Raw genomic sequence first — 17,564 nt, forward strand, 5'->3', positions numbered from 1 at the left:
CTCAGTGAGACTCTGTTTCAAAATAAAGAATAAAAAATAGGGCTGGGAGTGTAGCTCAGAGGTAGAATGCCCCTGGGTTCCATCCCCAGTATCAGGTGGGGATGGTGGAGAGGGGTAGAGAGAGAATTGGTGCAGCATTATTTAAAGGGATGGCAAACAGAAAAAAAAGAGACAAAATGTTCATGGGAGACTAATGAATTAAGAACATCTACACTGTGGAATATTACATAGCTATTATATAGAAAGATTTAGAACTACTAGACTTGTTAATTTGGAGGAATTTCCATGTTTTTATCTTGTTGAGAAATAAAGACTTATAAAGATAAGTAGGCATGACTTTTTAAAAGAAAACTTGTCCTTAATTCTTATTTGTGTATTTGTGTGTATGTGTGTGCTGTGTATAAAAGTATGGAAAAATTAGAGAAAGAGTCAGGCAATGCAATGCTTGCCTATAATCCCAGCAACTCAGAAGGCTGAGGGAGGAGTTCAAGGCCAGCCTGAAAAATTTAGCAGGACTGTCTCTCAAACAGTAAAAAGTTCTGGGATTGTAGCTGTGCTAGAGTGCCCCTGGGTTCAATTCCTAGTATGACAAAAAATTATAGAAAGATTAAACATTAACCAATTTGTTACTACATAGTAGCTGAAAGGGTGGAGGGGAAGAAGGAAGACATTTTAAGAAGTCTTGGGCCAGTCCACCTCAGTACTTGGGAGGCTGAGACAAAAGTATGTCAGGTTCGAGGACAGCCTCAGCAACATAACAAGACTCTCAGCAACCTAGTGAGGCCCTGTTTCAAAACAAAAAATAAAAGAGGGGCTGAGACTATAGTCTGGAGGTATAATGCCCCTGGGTTCAATCCCTAAAACCACACAACCAACAACAACAACAACTTAAAGAGGCTTTCACTTCCTGAAGATGCAGAAAGAGCCTGGCATCCATATGAACGAGTTAGCGCAGAGCAGGCATATGTGTGCGTAAGCGGTTCAAGAAGGCAGAGCTCTGGACTCATAGGGCTCTTTGTGGTGTTGTCAGGGAGAAGCCAGCTATAGGCTGGGTGTGTGCATACCAGTCTAGTTATGGTGCAGGTCCTGGGCATAGAAGCCTGAGGTGACCACAGTGCCCAGTCCACTCATTGAACCTGAGCATTCTTTGAGGCACCCCAGGCCTGCTGTTGCTGCGGATTGTTTTACAGTGCTTCCTGGTGGTGCCGTGCCCACTCTCCAGAGCAAGGACCGCCCAGTGAGGCGTGTGCAGCCTGGCCTGCAAGGCGGCTGCTTAGTTGCTCTGGATGATCTTGGTTTAGACACTGCCCTCAGGTTCACCTTCCTAGCAGCCTCCAGCTCTGCTTTTTGTGTCCACCACCAGGCCGCTTTGCTCCTGGGCCAGACACTGGGCCAGTGTGGGAGTGGCCCTCTCCCAGGGAGGGAATGTGGACCTCACCTCTGGGATCGGTTTCTCAGGTCAGAACCCCAGGTGGGTTGTTGTCAGTTCATGATAATTGCTCCTATGTGTTCCTTAGTTTTGTAGTATGTACACTAGGATAGAAACCCAGATCCAGTTGAGGCTCGTGTAGGCCTGCCCAGCCCTGGAGAAAACCTGTGTTGGAGGCCGCATCTGTTTTATCAGCAGCCTTCAAAACTTGGCAGCAGTGGTGGGCACCCCCAGCCACTGTAGTCAGAATTCCACAGTGGAAGAACTCCAGGTACCCCAGAGCCAGCAGGTGCCTCATATGCAGTCAGTGCTCAGGAAAGGCAGTGTTGGTCACCTCGCAAGGACTGACCTAGTATGCGAGGGAAAGGCACCAAAGCTCCAGGCAGGCTCTTGTGCCTCACCAGAATCCTCCTGATTTAGTCGCCTGCCGGCACCTCTGTCCCGTCTTAGAGAGAGACGCACAGCCTGAGCCCTGTTGCTGCTGGAGGAGACAGTGCAGGGAGTGAGAGCTTCAGCTGGATGTAAGCGGCTAATGTACCTTGCATCAACTTTTTCTTACTTGATTCTCAGGAGCTTATTTCATCTACCAAGTGGAGTGGGATTGCTTTACTCAGGAATGCTGTTAAGATTAAATGAGATACTGTATGTCAGCCTCCTCCTATCCAGTAACTCAGGCATTTGGCTTCCTGTTGTTCCCCTCTTTATCAGAAATTCCAGTTAAACTGGCTCACCTACATAGAGGCCTGAGTTGTTCTTAAAACGGCTCCCGCCACCTTGAGCTTTTTGCATTGGTCAGTACCTCTGAAGATGGGCACACTCTGGTCTGTGGTTGCATGAGTTAAAAACAAAGAGCGTTAGACCTACAGCCTCCAACTTCTCGTGTCCAGCTCCCTCACATGGCTTTGAGCCCACAGTCACCGTCAGCTGAGGCACTGTGCGTGCTGCCAAGCAGAGTGACCGGCCAGCGCCTTCTGAGAGCTCTTCAGGGCTGGGGCCTCCGCAGCCTGTCACTAGACCTGTTTTTCAACTTGGACAGAGAATATACTGGCTGTGTGCATGTTTGTGTTTCCTGACAAGAGCGGCCATTGACGTCAAGTTACCTGTGCCCTGGCACCTCGTATTTTTCTGTTCTAGAGCTTTGCACTTTGCTGGGTTTCATGGAGCTTTATTGTTGCCAGTTTTCAACCAAGTGATATCATTATTTTGAGTCTGGTTAGCATTTTCAAAACATCCCATTGTACATTTTTATTTTACAGCCTAGTGAGTTAGCCATTTCCATGCTGTTTTGTGAGGAAGCCCCGGCTCTGCTGTGCACATCTTGCCCAGCATCACATGGTCCTGGAACACTGTGGCCAAAGCCTGCTCCAGGCCTCCTGACGCCCAGTGCTCTTCCTGCTGTGCTGGACACCTGTGGCGCTGGGGCGGAGGTGAGGAGCAGGTTCATGAGAATTCCCCTGTCGGGGCTGTTTCTTCAGGGCTGTTTCTTCCTCACTTCCTCTGGGTTTCAGGTAATGAGAAGTGTTCCTCCTTGCCCTGGGAGTGCTGTTGGATTGCACGCGAATCTTATAATGCCTTGTAGAATGAGAGTCAGAGGCCTTCTCTGTGGGTCTGTTTCTCTTGTGTGTAGCCTTCACATTTGCTGTTCCTGAGACCTCCACTGAACATTTGTCAGGAGAGACAAGAGAGTGGGAGAGGGGCAGAAGTCCTGTGGCCCAGGACGGCCCTGGGCTCAGAAGTGCCCCCAGCTGAAGGGATGCGCACACACTGCTATAGGGATGCTGGCATCTAGCTTCTACCTCTGGTCTTAGGAAGGAGATGCGGGGAAGGATCAGTGGACTCTGTTTATGGAGACCAGAAAGGTGCTGGTGAGTGGTACTCAGCAACTAAACCTCAGTTGACAAAACCCACAACGCTATCTTTCCAGGCATTGGTCTTGTGGATAAAGCAACTTTCTGCATTTTCACTTTTCTGCCCTTAAATGGCATGTTACTCTTCTCTCCTGTTCTCAGTTCCAAAAGAATAGGAGCCACTTCTTGTCTAAGATTGGAGGATTCGCTATTGTTAGTGACACTAGAGACAGGTACCCCAGGGTTTTCATCATATACCTGCATACACTTGAAGGTTTCCAGATGGAGTACCATGAAATTTGACACTTTGTAAACAGGGTGTAACGAGCAGTTTAATGTAACTAACTTGAAATTTGATTCAGCACATTTGTTGAGGTAAGGCCTAGGCATATGTGTGGTATAGTACTGTAATTATTGGTGCATTGTCCTTGATTGCTTCTTTTTTTTTGGCAGTATTGGGGATTGAACGCAAGACCTTGGTCAGCTAGGCAAGCACTTTACTGTTGAGCTACACCCCCAGCCCTTTTTATTTTTTTGAGACAAGGTTGCCCAGGCTGGTCTTGAAATTCCCCGGGCTCAGCCTCCCCAGTTGCTGGGATTACTCACATGTGCTGCCTTACCTGACTCTTGGTGGCTGTTAGTGGTAGAAGTGTGACAGTACTGAACTTGCTGGCTTTGTGACCCTAATGAAATTACTTCAAGTCTCTGTGCCTCGATTTTCTTACTTATTAATGAGAAAATAAAAGTGTTCACCTTGTAAGTTTGTTGTGAAAATTAAAAGTTTAAAGAAAATGTAAAGTGCTTAGAGAAATCCCTTGTGTAAAGTAAGTGCTTTGTAAATATCAGCCACTGTTATGCAATTGAATCACTGGTTGTGTGCCAGGCCTAGTTGGATTATTTCAGTTTTGGCTGTTGCCTCCATCGTCTTCATTATTATTATATTTCAGACATGTGGGCTTTATAAATCAAAATCCTTGAAATTGTAATAGTTCAGGTTTAGATCTTTTACATTCATATAAAGACATATTTTATATTATGGATTTAAGAGTTTGGTTTTTTATAAAGTAGGTATTCTTTATTGGCTTTTTTTTAACTGTGCCATTTGATGATTAAAAATAATCTAAGAGCTAGCTGGGCATGGTGGCACACGCTTGTAATCCTTACACTTGGGAGGCTGAGACAGGAGGATCTTGCAGGTTCAAAGCCAGCCTCAGCTGGCTTAAGAGACCCTGTTTCCAAATAAAATATAAAATAGGTCTGGGAGTATAGCCCAGGGGTAGAAGGCCCCTGGGTACCATCCCCAGTACCACAAAAAAAAAAAAAAAGAAGAAGAAGAAAAATCTAAGGCTAACGCCAAAATTCAGAAAATTTAATTTGTTGTCTATATGGGAAAGGTATTTAGAAAAGGCAGTTTTTACTTGCCAAAGTTTGTGTTTTTGAAAATTAGCTAGATTTATTTATTTATTTATTTATTTATTTATTTATTTAGAGTGTGTGTGTGTGTGTGTGTGTGTGTGTTTTGCTGGGAATTAAACGCAGGGACATTCTACCTCTGAGCTATACTCCGAGCCGTTCTTGTTTTTTATTTTGAAACAGGGTCTCACTAATTTGCTAAGGCTGGTCTTCAGTTTGCATTCTTCCTGTGTAAGCTTCCCAGGTATGAGAATTACAAGTGTTTGCCACATGCCCAGCCCCAGCTAGCTAGTTCTTAAACTAGATTATATAAGTAAATTATTTAAGTCTTGAAAATACATTCTTTACCTCTCTTGTGAAAAGGTAGAGTTTGGAAGAGGTGAAATTTGGGAAGGGCCTCCTTACAAAGTTTTGTGTATCTTTGAATAGTGAGGTAAGGATATAAACTACTTTTAATAAAGTACATTATTTCTAGGTGCTTGAAGTGCTTAACTTTATTAATCTTTATAACAAATAGACTACTATTAACCTCAAGTAACACAAGATGTAAAAAATAAAATGTGATTTAGCTATTTTAGAGTTTTTTCTTGGTCATTCTTTAAAATACTAGGAAACAAGACATAAATGTGGTTTTAGTGCAGAACATGGTACATATAAAACCAATATTTAATCTAGTTTTTAGTTGTTTGCCCAAAATGTGATCATCTCCATTAAGTAATGAGAATATAATATATAATTCTTTCTCTATGAAAAAGATTTTTTTTTTGGTGATACGGGGATGGAACCCAGGGGCTTTCTACCTCTGAGCTACACTCCCAGAAACTTATTTGGAAACCCAGTCTCACTGAGTAGCTGAGGCTGGCTTCAGACCTGCGTGATCCCCCGTCTCAGCCTCCCAAGTATGAAAAAGAATTTTAAAACATTACTTGTTAAGCAGAGGGCTCAGTATACTTCTCTGGTTTTTAGAGAAAGTCTTTGGTTAGTGACAGTTTCTGTCACATTAACCTCCCTGTTGATTCTCTGTGTTTATGTGTTCACTCTGTGTGTTTTCAGTGATTTAGCCCTGAGGAATTGTTTTCTTACTTCTGACTTAAATGTGAAAGTGGGAGATTATGGAATAGGACCCAGCAGGTACAAGGTAAGCCAAATGTTTAGACGCTGACTCTTAAACCTAATCTCAACTTCAGTCGTGAAGCGTGTCACAAAATGCCACTCTGCTTTGGGAAGAGAGGGTACGAGTCTTGGTCACACTACCTCTCTGGAGTGGGGTTTGTTCCAGTGGTTCATCTATGTCAGGGTCTTTGCATCAAGGTTTTGTTACAGCTTTCCAAATGCTTTGTTGAGAAAGATTTATACCCACTGTAATTGGTGTAGTCTGATGATGCATAATAAATTTAGAATCAACATGTAAGTGATTATTATATAATAAAATATACATGCCACATAGATATGTTTTCATTACATGGTCAGAATAATGTTAGCTTAAGTTCAGTAAGCTTTATGTTTAGGCTTTATGTTTTTTTAACTCTGGCATAAATGTCCTCCAAAAGAAAATAGTTAGATGAGATTTTCATCTGCTGTGTGTGTTTGTATAGCCCAGTTGAATGAAGTGGCATGATGTGGGTCAGAGAAGGCTGTTGTCACAGCTCTGTGCTCTCAGCTGGCCTTCCGCCAGCCACTTGACCTTCATTTTCTAAGCAGCAGCATAAGGATAATGTCTGTTCTGTCTTATGGGATCCTTGTGAGGACAGAAAGGATGTTTTTAAAACTAGTTATGCAAAAATAAGTTGGTCATTTGTCTCTGCAGCAGCTCTAGTGTCTTGAGCACTTGCTGGATACCAACTGCTGTCAAGTAGTTGCCCTCATTATCACTTAATCCCATCAGAGGTGGGTAGGTGTGTGTGATTTTCACTGGACAGATGTGCTCTTACCCAGAGCCACATCAGTGGTAACTGGTGGAATGTGGATCCAGGACCGATTCTTTCAGACTCCCGAAATGTGAGCACTTGCCCGTGTAGGGCACACTGTCCTCTTGAGGACAGGAGGCCCAGACTGTGCTGAAAGGTGTTTTTCTCAGGGTCTGCATTTGTTGCACCAGCCTCCGCGTACCTTCCTTTTCCAGGAAAGGTAAGTGAGTGAGCATTCATGGCTCAGATCAGCTCAGGAAGCCTAGCTAGCTTCAGAGAAATGCCTCACCCCCTTCCTTTTGCCCAGGAAGTCTTTCATGCCCATTTTTGTTTGTGATGAATTTTGGGGCTGCACATGTTTTCTGAGACTGTCCCAGAATTAAAAATCATTGAGCTTACTACAAGTCTAATTCCATTGAAAACTATGCTTTTGAACAACACAGGAGGATTACATTGAGACGGATGATAAAAAAATTTTCCCTCTGCGATGGACTGCTCCAGAATTAGTAACCAGCTTTCAAGACAGACTACTAACTGCAGAGCAAACTAAGTATAGTAATATCTGGTAGGTATTTGGTTTACCACTTACTAGGTTGTTTTGTTGTAGCAAGGGCCTAACTTCCTTGTCTTTGAGTACAGAAGTAACTGTATAAGATAAGGAAGCAAAGAGCACCTGGTGGTGTGAAGAAAGCCACAGTAGGCAAACGTGGGGGCACATGTCTGTAATCCCAATACTTGCGAGGCTGAAACAGGATCACAGGTTTGAGACCAGCCTTACCAACTTAGCACTAAGACTCAGCAACCTAGTGAGACTGTTTCAAAATTTAACGGGGAGGAGAGTGCTGGGAGTGTTGTTCAGAGGTAGAATGCCGGAGTTCAATCCCCAGTGCCATGGCAGTGGCAACACAGTGACCCCATAGCAATTATCACAGTTGTCATAATATAATTAATTTTTTGAATGCTGCCTCTCTTGTACCCATTTTCCTCCATAAAAGCAGGAATCAAGCCGGGCGTGGTGGCACACACATTTGGGAGGCTGAGACAGAAGGATCGCAGTTTACAGACAGCCGCAGCTACTTAGTGAGGCCCTTTGCAACTCAGTGAGACCCTGTTTCAAAATAAAGAATAAAAAATAGGGCTGGGAGGTAGAATGCCCCTGGGTCTATCCCACATACCACAAAAAAAAAAAAAAAAAAAAAAAAAAAAAAAAAACCAGCAGGAAGCAAGTCTGTTTTATGTTCTGTGCCTACCACAGGGCCTGCTATATTTAATGAATGTTTGTTGAAGTCATTAAAAGGAGGGGAGAGTGGGCTATTTTGTAATACTATTATGTAATACTGTGATTTATAGGGGTCAGTTTAATGAATGCTAGAAAGATAGGTCTAAATTTTTTACTAACAGTCTAACCCAGTTTTTTCAGTTCATAGTTACCATGGTGGCACTGTTTTATTGCTTTTTCTCAGTTTTGCTTGCCTTCTTTTAGATTGATTTTTAAAATTATTTTCCTATACTTTCTGGTTACCCTAGAAATTACAGTATGCGTATACTTCACTTACTGAATCTAATGCTAATTCAGGTCTTACCCCTCTTTCTGAACAATACAAGATAGAGTATTTCAACTCAGTTATACACCACTCTTCAACATACCATGTAGACATACAGACACAGTTACATGTTATTGTAGGGCTTAATTTTTTTCTTAACATTCAGTGTTCGTTTAGATTTGTTCACATAATGAAACCACTTCGCTCTTTATTATTTACTCTTTATCTCAGACCTTTCCTGTGAGATGATTCTCCTTTTGCCCAAAATGTGGCCTTCAGTTTCAGGAAATTCTGCTGGTAATAGGCTGCCGCTTTATTTTATCCTCCTTCTTGAAATGTAGTCTTACTTGGTGACAGTGATCCTCTCTCGGCATGTTGAAGATGCCATGCTGCAGGCTCCTGGCTTCCATCGTTGCTTCAAAAAGTCAGTTGTATGTCCTTTTTTCTCCCTGCCCTTTTTTTTTTTTTTTTTTTTTTTTTTTTTTTTTTTTTTTTTTTTTGGTGGTACTGGGGGTGGAACCCAGAGGCTTTCTACTTCTGGGCTATACTCCCAGACCTATTTTATATTTTATTTGGAAACAGGGTCTCACTAAGTTGCTCAGAGCCTGGCTTTGAACCTGCGTGATCCTCCTGTCTCAGCCTCCTAAGCACGGGGATTACAAGCATGCGTCACCACACCCAGCTTGAGCTTTTGATTTTTAAAACTTTATCACAGCACAGGAATGTTTGTGTGTGTACATGGACATATGCAGTACCCAGCATTGAACCCAGGGTGTTCTGTCACTGAGCCATATCCCCATCTTTTTCATTTCACTTTCAATAGGATCTTGCCAAGTTGACCAAGTTGACCTAAAACTTGTGATTCTCCTGCCTCATGCTCTTGAGTAGGTGGGACTCATGTATATTCCACTGTGCCTGGCTTGGTGATTCTTACATTTGGATTATGATTTGTGTTAATTCCAATGACTAAAGTCTTTATCCTCCTGAAGTTTTGTTGCTTTGTTTTGTGTTTTTAGATACTGAGGATTGAACCAAGGGCATTCTACCTCTAAGCTACACCCCAGCCTTATTTTATTTTGTATTTTGAAACAGGTGTCACTAAGTTGCTGAGGCTGGCTGTCCCTGAACCTCCATCCTCCTCGCTCAGCTTCCCAAATACCAGGATTACCAACACACCTCCTCCTGGTTTTTGGTGGTACCTGTTTACTCTGGGACTTCTTTAATGGTGATAATCCATAGAAATCTAGAACAAGGCATATTCCTCCAGGAAGGACCTGTATCTGCTTCTACTGGGCTTCTGGGTACTCTCCCACATACAGAGCACCGCAGTAGGCCAGGGTTTTACATATGTAGCTTGAGATCTTTTGGACCACTTAGCTGATATGAATTTAGGCTGCAAATCCAGGTATAGGGGCCTGTCCTTACTTTTTAGCCACCCCACCTCATGTATATCATTCTTCTCCCTCTTCTTACCTCCCTCAGTCCTCCTTCCTCCTTCCCTCTGTCATCTCTCTCCCCACCTCAGTGCTTTGGCAGCTTGCCTCTCAGAGGCAGGGGTGTTCCTGTCCCAGGAGGTCTCTCGGCAACACCCCTCTTACTTTGGACAAACCTAGGGCTTTGGTCTGTCCAACATTGCCACCTCCATCAAGCCTCAGGAACCACAAACAGAAAACAGGTGCTTCAGCACCTTCTCCAAGTCAAAAGTGGCTTAGTGTTCTCCTTGGTTCTGAGTTCTAGACTGTTCTGGACATTCCTACATTCTTATCCACTCTTAGATGTCTTTAAAAAGATGCTTTTTATGCTCTATCCAACATTTTTACTGCACTTAGCCAGATGATTGCCCTGAAAATGTAGCCAGCATACTCCAAGACAGCCACGTGACACACTCCTTGACAGTCAGCATTGCTGGAGGCAGTGCTAGGTGCTGCCACAGGCAGAGGCCCCGCCACTCCTGCTGTGGGGACAAGGACTTCATGCAGGGAGCTTGAGGTGAAGAGGGGAAAGAGCTGCAGGATGTTCTACTTCCCAGAAATAATGTAGTTTGCTGGTATGCTTCATGCCCTCAAGACCAGGGGATGGTGGCCTGAGGGGGGTTTGGTTTGGAATGAGCCTTACTGGGAGAGAGGAAGAGAAGTAAATTAGGGATTTGGAGAAATTGAGACAGGTTTGCCCAGTGTCAAACCAGGCCTTGGTGGTGATAAACTCATTTTGTCATTAATCATATAATACCTTTTTAGTTTTTAATATTTCATGTGAAATTTTTATTTTTATAGCTAAGTTACAAACTCTAAAATCATTAAAAATGTCCTAAACTTCTTTTTTTATATTTCTTTTTTGGTACTGGGGATGGAACCCCAGGGTCATTGTACCTCCAAGCTACACCCTCAGCCCTATTTTTTATTCTTTATTTTGAAACCGGGTCTCACTGAGTTGCAGAGGGCCTAAGTAGCTGAGGCTGTCCACAAACCTCAATCCTCAGGTCTCATTCTCCCGAATCCTGGTATTAAAAGTGTGCACCACCACACCCGGCTTCTAAACTTCTTTTATACAGTGATTGTCTAGCCCTAACAATCCTATGACAGAGAGGAGAAAGTACTTGTTTCTGTATTAGATTGGGAGGTTTGACTCCTTCTATTTTCTTTAATAGAAATTATCTCTCAACTAAGATACAGAACATGCTAATTTTTGCACCAAAAATAGTGTAAGAAAATTTACAGTTGTATTGTACAGCATCAGAATTATTCAGTGTAGTTTGTTATTCAAATAAGTATCCTGGTAGGTATTGATCATAGTGACATAAATTATTAGATCAGAGTCACATAAATCATTACCTCTTTTTTTTTAATGATACTAGATATTGAACCGAGGGACATTCTACCTCTTAACTACTCCCCTAGTCCTTTTTATTTTTTAGTTTAAAACAGGTCTTGCTAAAGTTGCTGAGGCTATTCTTGAACCTGTGATCATCCTGTCTCAGTCTCCCAAGTACAGGGGTTACTAGGCTGTACCACCACATCTGGCTGTTTTCCTGTTTTATTTTTTACATTGACCAAAACTTCCATTGTAGTATTCACAGAAAATATGAGAAGGCATTATTGCCCTCATTTTAAGGGAAATGCCTCTATGTTCGCTACTAATTGTAAGGTTGATTATTGGTTTGAAAGTTATTTTATCTAACTATACTTAACCTCCCTAGCACACATCTTGTTCTTAAAATTACTGATTTTTAAGCCAGGCTTGGTGGTGCATGACTGTAATCCCAGTACTTGAGAGGTTGAGACAGGGGATGACCCTGTTCTAAAATAAAAATAAAATGGGACTGGGGGTGTAGCTCAGAGATAGAATGCCCCTGGGTTCAATCCCCAACACCAAATATTTTAAAAATTACTGATTGTACAATTAAAAATATTCAGGTTAAAAATTTGATATCTAAAGAGCGAGAGAAATAACCATGTTCTTTTCACAGGTCGCTGGGTGTGACACTTTGGGAGCTTTTTGATAATGCTGCTCAGCCATATGCAAACCTTTCCAACCTGGATGTTCTCAACCAAGTCATTAGAGAGAGAGAGACAAAGCTCCCAAAGCCCCTCCTGGAGCAGCCTTATTCTGATCGATGGTGCGTAGCTTCAGAGTCTGCTTTGTTATCTTCAAAAGACAAGGAAATCTTACTTGCATGGATGTTAGTTAAAATGGTTCCTGATTGATTGATTGATTGATTGATTTACTTTATTACTGGTACTGGAGATTGAACCCAGGGGCATTCTACCTCTGAGCTACACCCCTAACCCTATTTTTTATTCCTTATTTGGAAACAGTCTCATTAAGTTGTGAGGACCTTACTAAGTAGCCGAGGCTGGCCACAATCTTGCGATCTTCCTGCCTCAGCCTCCCAAGAACTGGGATTACAAGCATGTGCCACCACCATACCTGGCGTTCTATGTTTCCTATTTTAAAACAGTAGGTGTTATGCAAAGCAATTAGGTGTGTTATTTGTGACTGACTTTACATTTAATATCTCTTTTTTTTGGTGGTGGTGGTACTAGGGGTGGAACCCAGAGGCTTTCTACCTCCGGGCTCTACTCCCAGACCTATTTTATATTTTATTTGGAAACAGGGTCTCACTAAGTTGCTGAGAGCCTCACTAAGTAGCTGAGGCTGGCTTCTAACCTGTGCAATCCTCCTGTCTTAGCCTCTCAAGCGCAGGGATTACAAGCGTGCGCCACCACGCCCGGCTAATACCTCTTTTTAAATTTTGGTGTTTTCAGCCGGGCATGGTGGCGCACACTTACAATCCCAGCACTTGGGAGGCTGAGACAGCAGGGTCGCTCAGGTTCAAAGCCAGCCTCAACAACCTAGCAAGACCCTGTTTCCAAATAAAAGTTAAAATAGGGCAGAAGGTGTAGCTTGGAGGTAGAATGCCCTTGGGCTCAATCACTAGTACCACAAGGGGAAAAGAAAAATTCTGGGTTTAATAGGGCATACTACCTTCAAGCTACCCCCAGCCCTATTTTATTTTTTATTCTGAAACAGGGTCTCACTAAGTTGCAGAGGGCCTCGCTAAGTCGCTGAAACTGACCTCAAACCTGTTAACCTCCTGTCTTAGCCTCCCAAGTACTGGGTTCAGAGGCATGCATTATCATGTCCAGGTAATAAATTTACTTTTTTTGAAAGATTAGTGCTGGAGATGTGGCTAAGTGGCAGAGTGCTTGCCTAGCTTGCACGAGGCCTGGGTTCAAACCCCAGTACTGTGAAAGACTTTGGACCACTTCCTGCTCCACTTCCGATGGATCAGGTTCGCCTTCCTTCGGACCAGTCTGCCCCACAATCTGCCCGGCTGGCAGCACCTCAGAAGTTTGGCTCCCCTGTGTTTAGGCATTGCTCGGCTCACTCAGAACAAGTTGAGATATACTGCATAAACTTAGTGCTATGAAGTTGTTTTTGCTTTTCCTTCTGCTGTGGCTGTGCGTTCAGTGTTGACCATAGTCGGCCAGCCCTTTGGAGACCCAGCTCCAGGTTACCTTCATCACCGCCAGTTCCTTTCATAATCCTGGAAACCATGTGCCACACAGAATCTCTGTTCCCCCTGATGACTGTTATTAAAGTAAAATGTGTGTCCAAAAGTGTCAGATAAATGCATTCCCTACTTAACGGTGTGTTAAGAGGAGACCATGGTAGAACAGTTTCTAAATTGAATGATTGAGTCATTATATAGACACTAGAAGATTGAATGGCCAGCAAATTAATTATAGTTGAATATTGCAAAAAAAAAAAAAACCTGAAAACACACAAAAAAACCCCCAGTGGGCCAAATATTACATTTCTTTATTTCCTTTGTACCACAATCTCACCATGAACTGAACCCCTAGATGTGCTTGTAATTCCAGTACTTGGGAGGCTGAGACAAGAGAGTCACAGCTTCAAAGCCAGCCGCAACAACTTAGCAAGACCTTGTTTGAAGGTCAATATAGAAAGATGTGGGGGAGTTTAATTGGCTTTAGGGTCAGTTCTTGTTTTAAAACAATTTATCATTCCACTAATTGGCCTCTCATGTGCTGCCCAGGTATGAAGTCTTACAGTTCTGTTGGCTGTCACCAGACAAGAGACCTGCAGCTGAAGACGTGCACAGGCTGCTGACTTACCTGCGGATGCAGAGCCAGCGGGACTCAGAGGTGGACTTTGAACAACAGTGGAACTCGCTAAAACCAAACACCAACAGCAGAGACACTTCAAGTAACGCCGCATTCCCAATCCTTGACCATTTCACCAGGGATCGGCTTGGTCGGGAAATGGAGGAGGTCCTCACAGTGACCGAAACAAGCCAAGGGCTGAGTTTCGAGTATGTCTGGGAGGCCGCCAAGCATGATCATTTTGACGAGCGCAGCCGGGGTCACCCAGACGAAGCCTTGTCCTACTCAAGCATCTTCTTTCCAGTTGAAGTGTTCGAGAGTTCCCTCTCAGATCCTGGGCCTGGAAAACAAGATGACAGTGGCCAGGAGGTCCCCGTCAGGGCCCCTGGAGTGGTTCCTGTGTTTGATGCCCACAACCTTTCAGTTGGAAGTGACTATTATATCCAGTTAGAAGAAAAAAGTGGTAGCAACTTGGAGCTCGATTACCCACCTACACTGCTCACAACTGAAATGGACAATTCAGAAAGGGTAGGAGCTGAGGCATCCCAGCTCACAGCCCTCAGGAACCTTGAATTTGAGGAATCCAGTACAGATGAAGATTTCTTCCAAGGCAGTTCAGACCCTAAAGATTCTGTCTTAGCAGAGGACTTACATGTTACCAGTGGTCCTGAGAGCCCTTTCAACAATATATTTAACGATATTGAGAAAGCAGAAGATTTGCCCAGTCATCAAAAAATATTCGATTTAATGGAACTAAATGGAGTTCAAGCTGACTTTAAGCCAGCCACATTAGGTTCGAGTCTGGATGACCCCAAAGAATCAGGAATAACTTGCCACTCTGACAAAGAAAAGCCTCGAAAGCTTTTTGACCATGAGCCTCTTTGTTTATCAGAAAATATTTTGTACCAAGATAACTTTGATCCATTGAATGTTCAAGAATTGACAGAAAACTTTTTATTTCTTCAAGAGAAAAACTTACTAAAAGGCCAATTGTCTAGCAAGGAACTTATAAATGATCTTCAAACAGAACTTAAGAATGCTGGTTGTACAGAAGCTGTGTTAGAAACATCACGTAGAAACTCCATGGATGTCGAGCTTAGGTCTGCTGAGAAGACAGAGGGCTCTGCTCTGTCCCAGGAGAATGGGAGCCCAAAGAGGACAGACACAGGAGTCGCGCTTGAGGGCAGCACCTTGAACACGTCATTGCAGTCGTCCCCAGAAGTGCAGGTACCTCCTATCTCACTCACAGCAAAAGAAATTCCTCCTGATGGCTCTCCCGATGCTCTTACGAGGCAGGAACGGACCAAGCCCACATGTTTGGATGTCAGTGTCCCTGAGGAACATCTCTGCCAGGACCTCAACCCAGATTCTGCACCTGCTGTGGCTGAAATTCCCTCCACCAATGCCAGAATCCACAGTGTGGACAGTGGGCCCCAGGACTCAAGTTGCCAAAGCGAGGAAGCCTCAAGACTAACCAAAGGGGACTCTGCTCCCATAGATGATAGTCCAGGGAACACAGGGAGTAGTCTTCCAGAATCGAGACAGAACTTGCAAAATCAGTTGCTTTCAGAAGATCATCACGGGGGCAGTGTGCAGGAGAAAAACCTGGAAGCTGTGGAGACTTTAAGTCAGTTCAGTTATAAAGATGCCACAAAAGACCCAGGCTTGGGTTCCACCCTTTCTTCAGACTCCGCCAGTCAAGATAGCCTCTTGGAAGATAGCTTGTCAACACCCATCCCAACCTCAGAACAGTCTGTGGAGACCCCAGACTCTCTGGATTCAGTAGATGTCCATGAAGTGTTACTGGAGTCCTTAGGCTCTCACGCCCCTCAGAAACTTCTGCCCCCCGACAAGCCAGCAGATAGTGGCTATGAAACAGAGAACCTGGAGTCTCCTGAGTGGACTCTGCACCCCGCCCCCGAGGGCACCTCAGACTCTGACTCAGCTACAACAGGTGATAGCAGTCATAGCAATCTGCCTTCCAACCCTGTCATTGTCATCTCAGACACCGGCGATGGCCACAGAGCTGCAGAAGGCACCTTGCAGACATTTGCACCTGGCGCCCAGAGTTCATACCGAGACTCTGCCTACTTCTCAGATAATGACTCGGAGCCAGATAAAAAGTCTGAGGAGGTCCCAGGAACTTCTGCTTCAGCCCTGCCAGAGCCTGTTATCCCAGAGCAAAGCCCTGGTGCCAAAGATAGCTTCCTTGAAGCCCAGAAGAGCCAACCAGATCAACTTTGTCCATCTGCTTTGGAAAGTTCGAGCCACCTGGAATTACAAGAAATGTTGGAGCCAGCACAGGCTGATAATTCTAGACAGCCACATCCTGTAGAAGATGAGAACAGCAGCCCCTTGAGTTTATTTAATTCAGAACTTAGTAGTAGTGAAGACTTTGAAACACAAGAAGATCGCCCCTGCACCCTCACCTCAACAGGAACCAACACCAACGAACTCCTTGCATATACAAATTCTGTGGTGGATAAGTCCTTATCCAGCCACTCCGAAGGGCCCAAGCTGAAAGAACCAGACATTGAAGGGAAATACTTGGGCAAACTCGGTGTGTCTGGCATGCTCGACCTCTCTGAGGATGGAATGGATGCAGACGAGGAGGACGAAAACAGTGATGACTCCGATGAGGACCTGCGGGCCTTCAACCTACACAGCCTCAGCTCCGAGTCAGAAGAAGACATCGAGCACCCTGTGCCCGTGATCCTCAGCAACGACGAGGACAGCAAGCACTTGCGGAGTTTGTTGAAGACGTCAGCAGCCGCGGCCACGGATCAGCTGCCTGATGACTGGAAGAAGGAAAAGAAGGCGGTCACGTTTTTTGATGATGTCACAGTCTACCTATTTGACCAGGTATCGGTTACCTCTAAATTATCTTAAATACCTATATCTGTATTAGACAATTCCAAAATGTGTCAAGAAGTGGAATGCAGTGTGTTTTTAATTGCCATTTTGAGGCAACAGATTGTGATTACACAAAGTAATTGGGGGTGGTTACAAAGAGAGAGTTTAGGCAGGGAATTTCATATTAAATTAAGGGAAAGAGACGTGGATGCTCTTCCTGGATCTTCTAAAATTAGTTACCCTTTCAGACCAAATTTTTAGAATCTGACAGCTGGCAGTAACACCCAGCATTTGGGCACAGGCCCGGAACAGTCACTAGCATATGGCTCTGGTGATAGGCGGGCAGCAGCACACCCGCAGTATGTCTCTAGAGTGAGATGTGCAGGCAGCAGGGTGGTCTGCAGCCAGCCCCAACCCCTGGCCCATCTTCCTCCTGCTTTGGAGCCCGTGGCTTAGTGAGCACTGCTCAGGAGCCCAGGACCCACTCAGGCGCCTTGAAAAATGGAGCAGCTTATAACCAGAGCTTCTTTCTTCTTGTTCTGTTTTGTTTATTGGTCTTTGTAGCCATTGGATTTGCTCTTGAATCGGCTGGATTGTAAGTAAAACTCAGGCATGGGTCCAGGCGTGAGGTCCTCCATGGGGCCTCTTGTCTTCATCCCCGCAGTGGTGCTCATGGTGCTCCTGCCTCTGTGCAGCACCTCCCTCTTGGCCCCGCTGAGACCTTCCTGGGAGGCACTGTTGCACCTCCTCCCTCAGAGCACCTCCTCCCTACCACACTTTCTGTTGCCTGTTTACTTTGTGCACTCTTGTTCTCTGGGCTCTGTTCACTCTTGTTCTTAGGGGCTTTTCAAAAAAATAATTAAGCCCCACAGTTGAATATAGCATGTGTGTGGGGAGGAGAGGATGTTTAAAGGAAAGTAAGCTGGGCGTGGTGCCACACACCT

The 17,564-nt window shown here is 44.3% G+C and overlaps 1 protein-coding gene across 1 annotated transcript in view; it reads left to right on the forward strand.

Moving 5' to 3' along the window:
* LMTK2 (lemur tyrosine kinase 2) overlaps positions 1 to 17,564 on the forward strand; it is a gene marked incomplete at both ends in the record, with an annotated part of 113,229 nt that overhangs the window by 90,420 nt on the left and 5,245 nt on the right. Inside the window, 4 exons of the mRNA XM_080704443.1 lie at positions 5,743 to 5,827; positions 7,040 to 7,161; positions 11,607 to 11,756; positions 13,701 to 16,629. Of these exons, the coding sequence (XP_080560569.1) occupies positions 5,743 to 5,827; positions 7,040 to 7,161; positions 11,607 to 11,756; positions 13,701 to 16,629 (3,286 nt within the window). The remainder of the gene's footprint in view (positions 1 to 5,742; positions 5,828 to 7,039; positions 7,162 to 11,606; positions 11,757 to 13,700; positions 16,630 to 17,564) is intronic.

This window comes from Muscardinus avellanarius (genome assembly GCF_963383645.1).
Source record: "Muscardinus avellanarius genome assembly, chromosome: 10".
In the NCBI taxonomy this organism is placed as follows: domain Eukaryota; kingdom Metazoa; phylum Chordata; class Mammalia; order Rodentia; family Gliridae; genus Muscardinus; species Muscardinus avellanarius.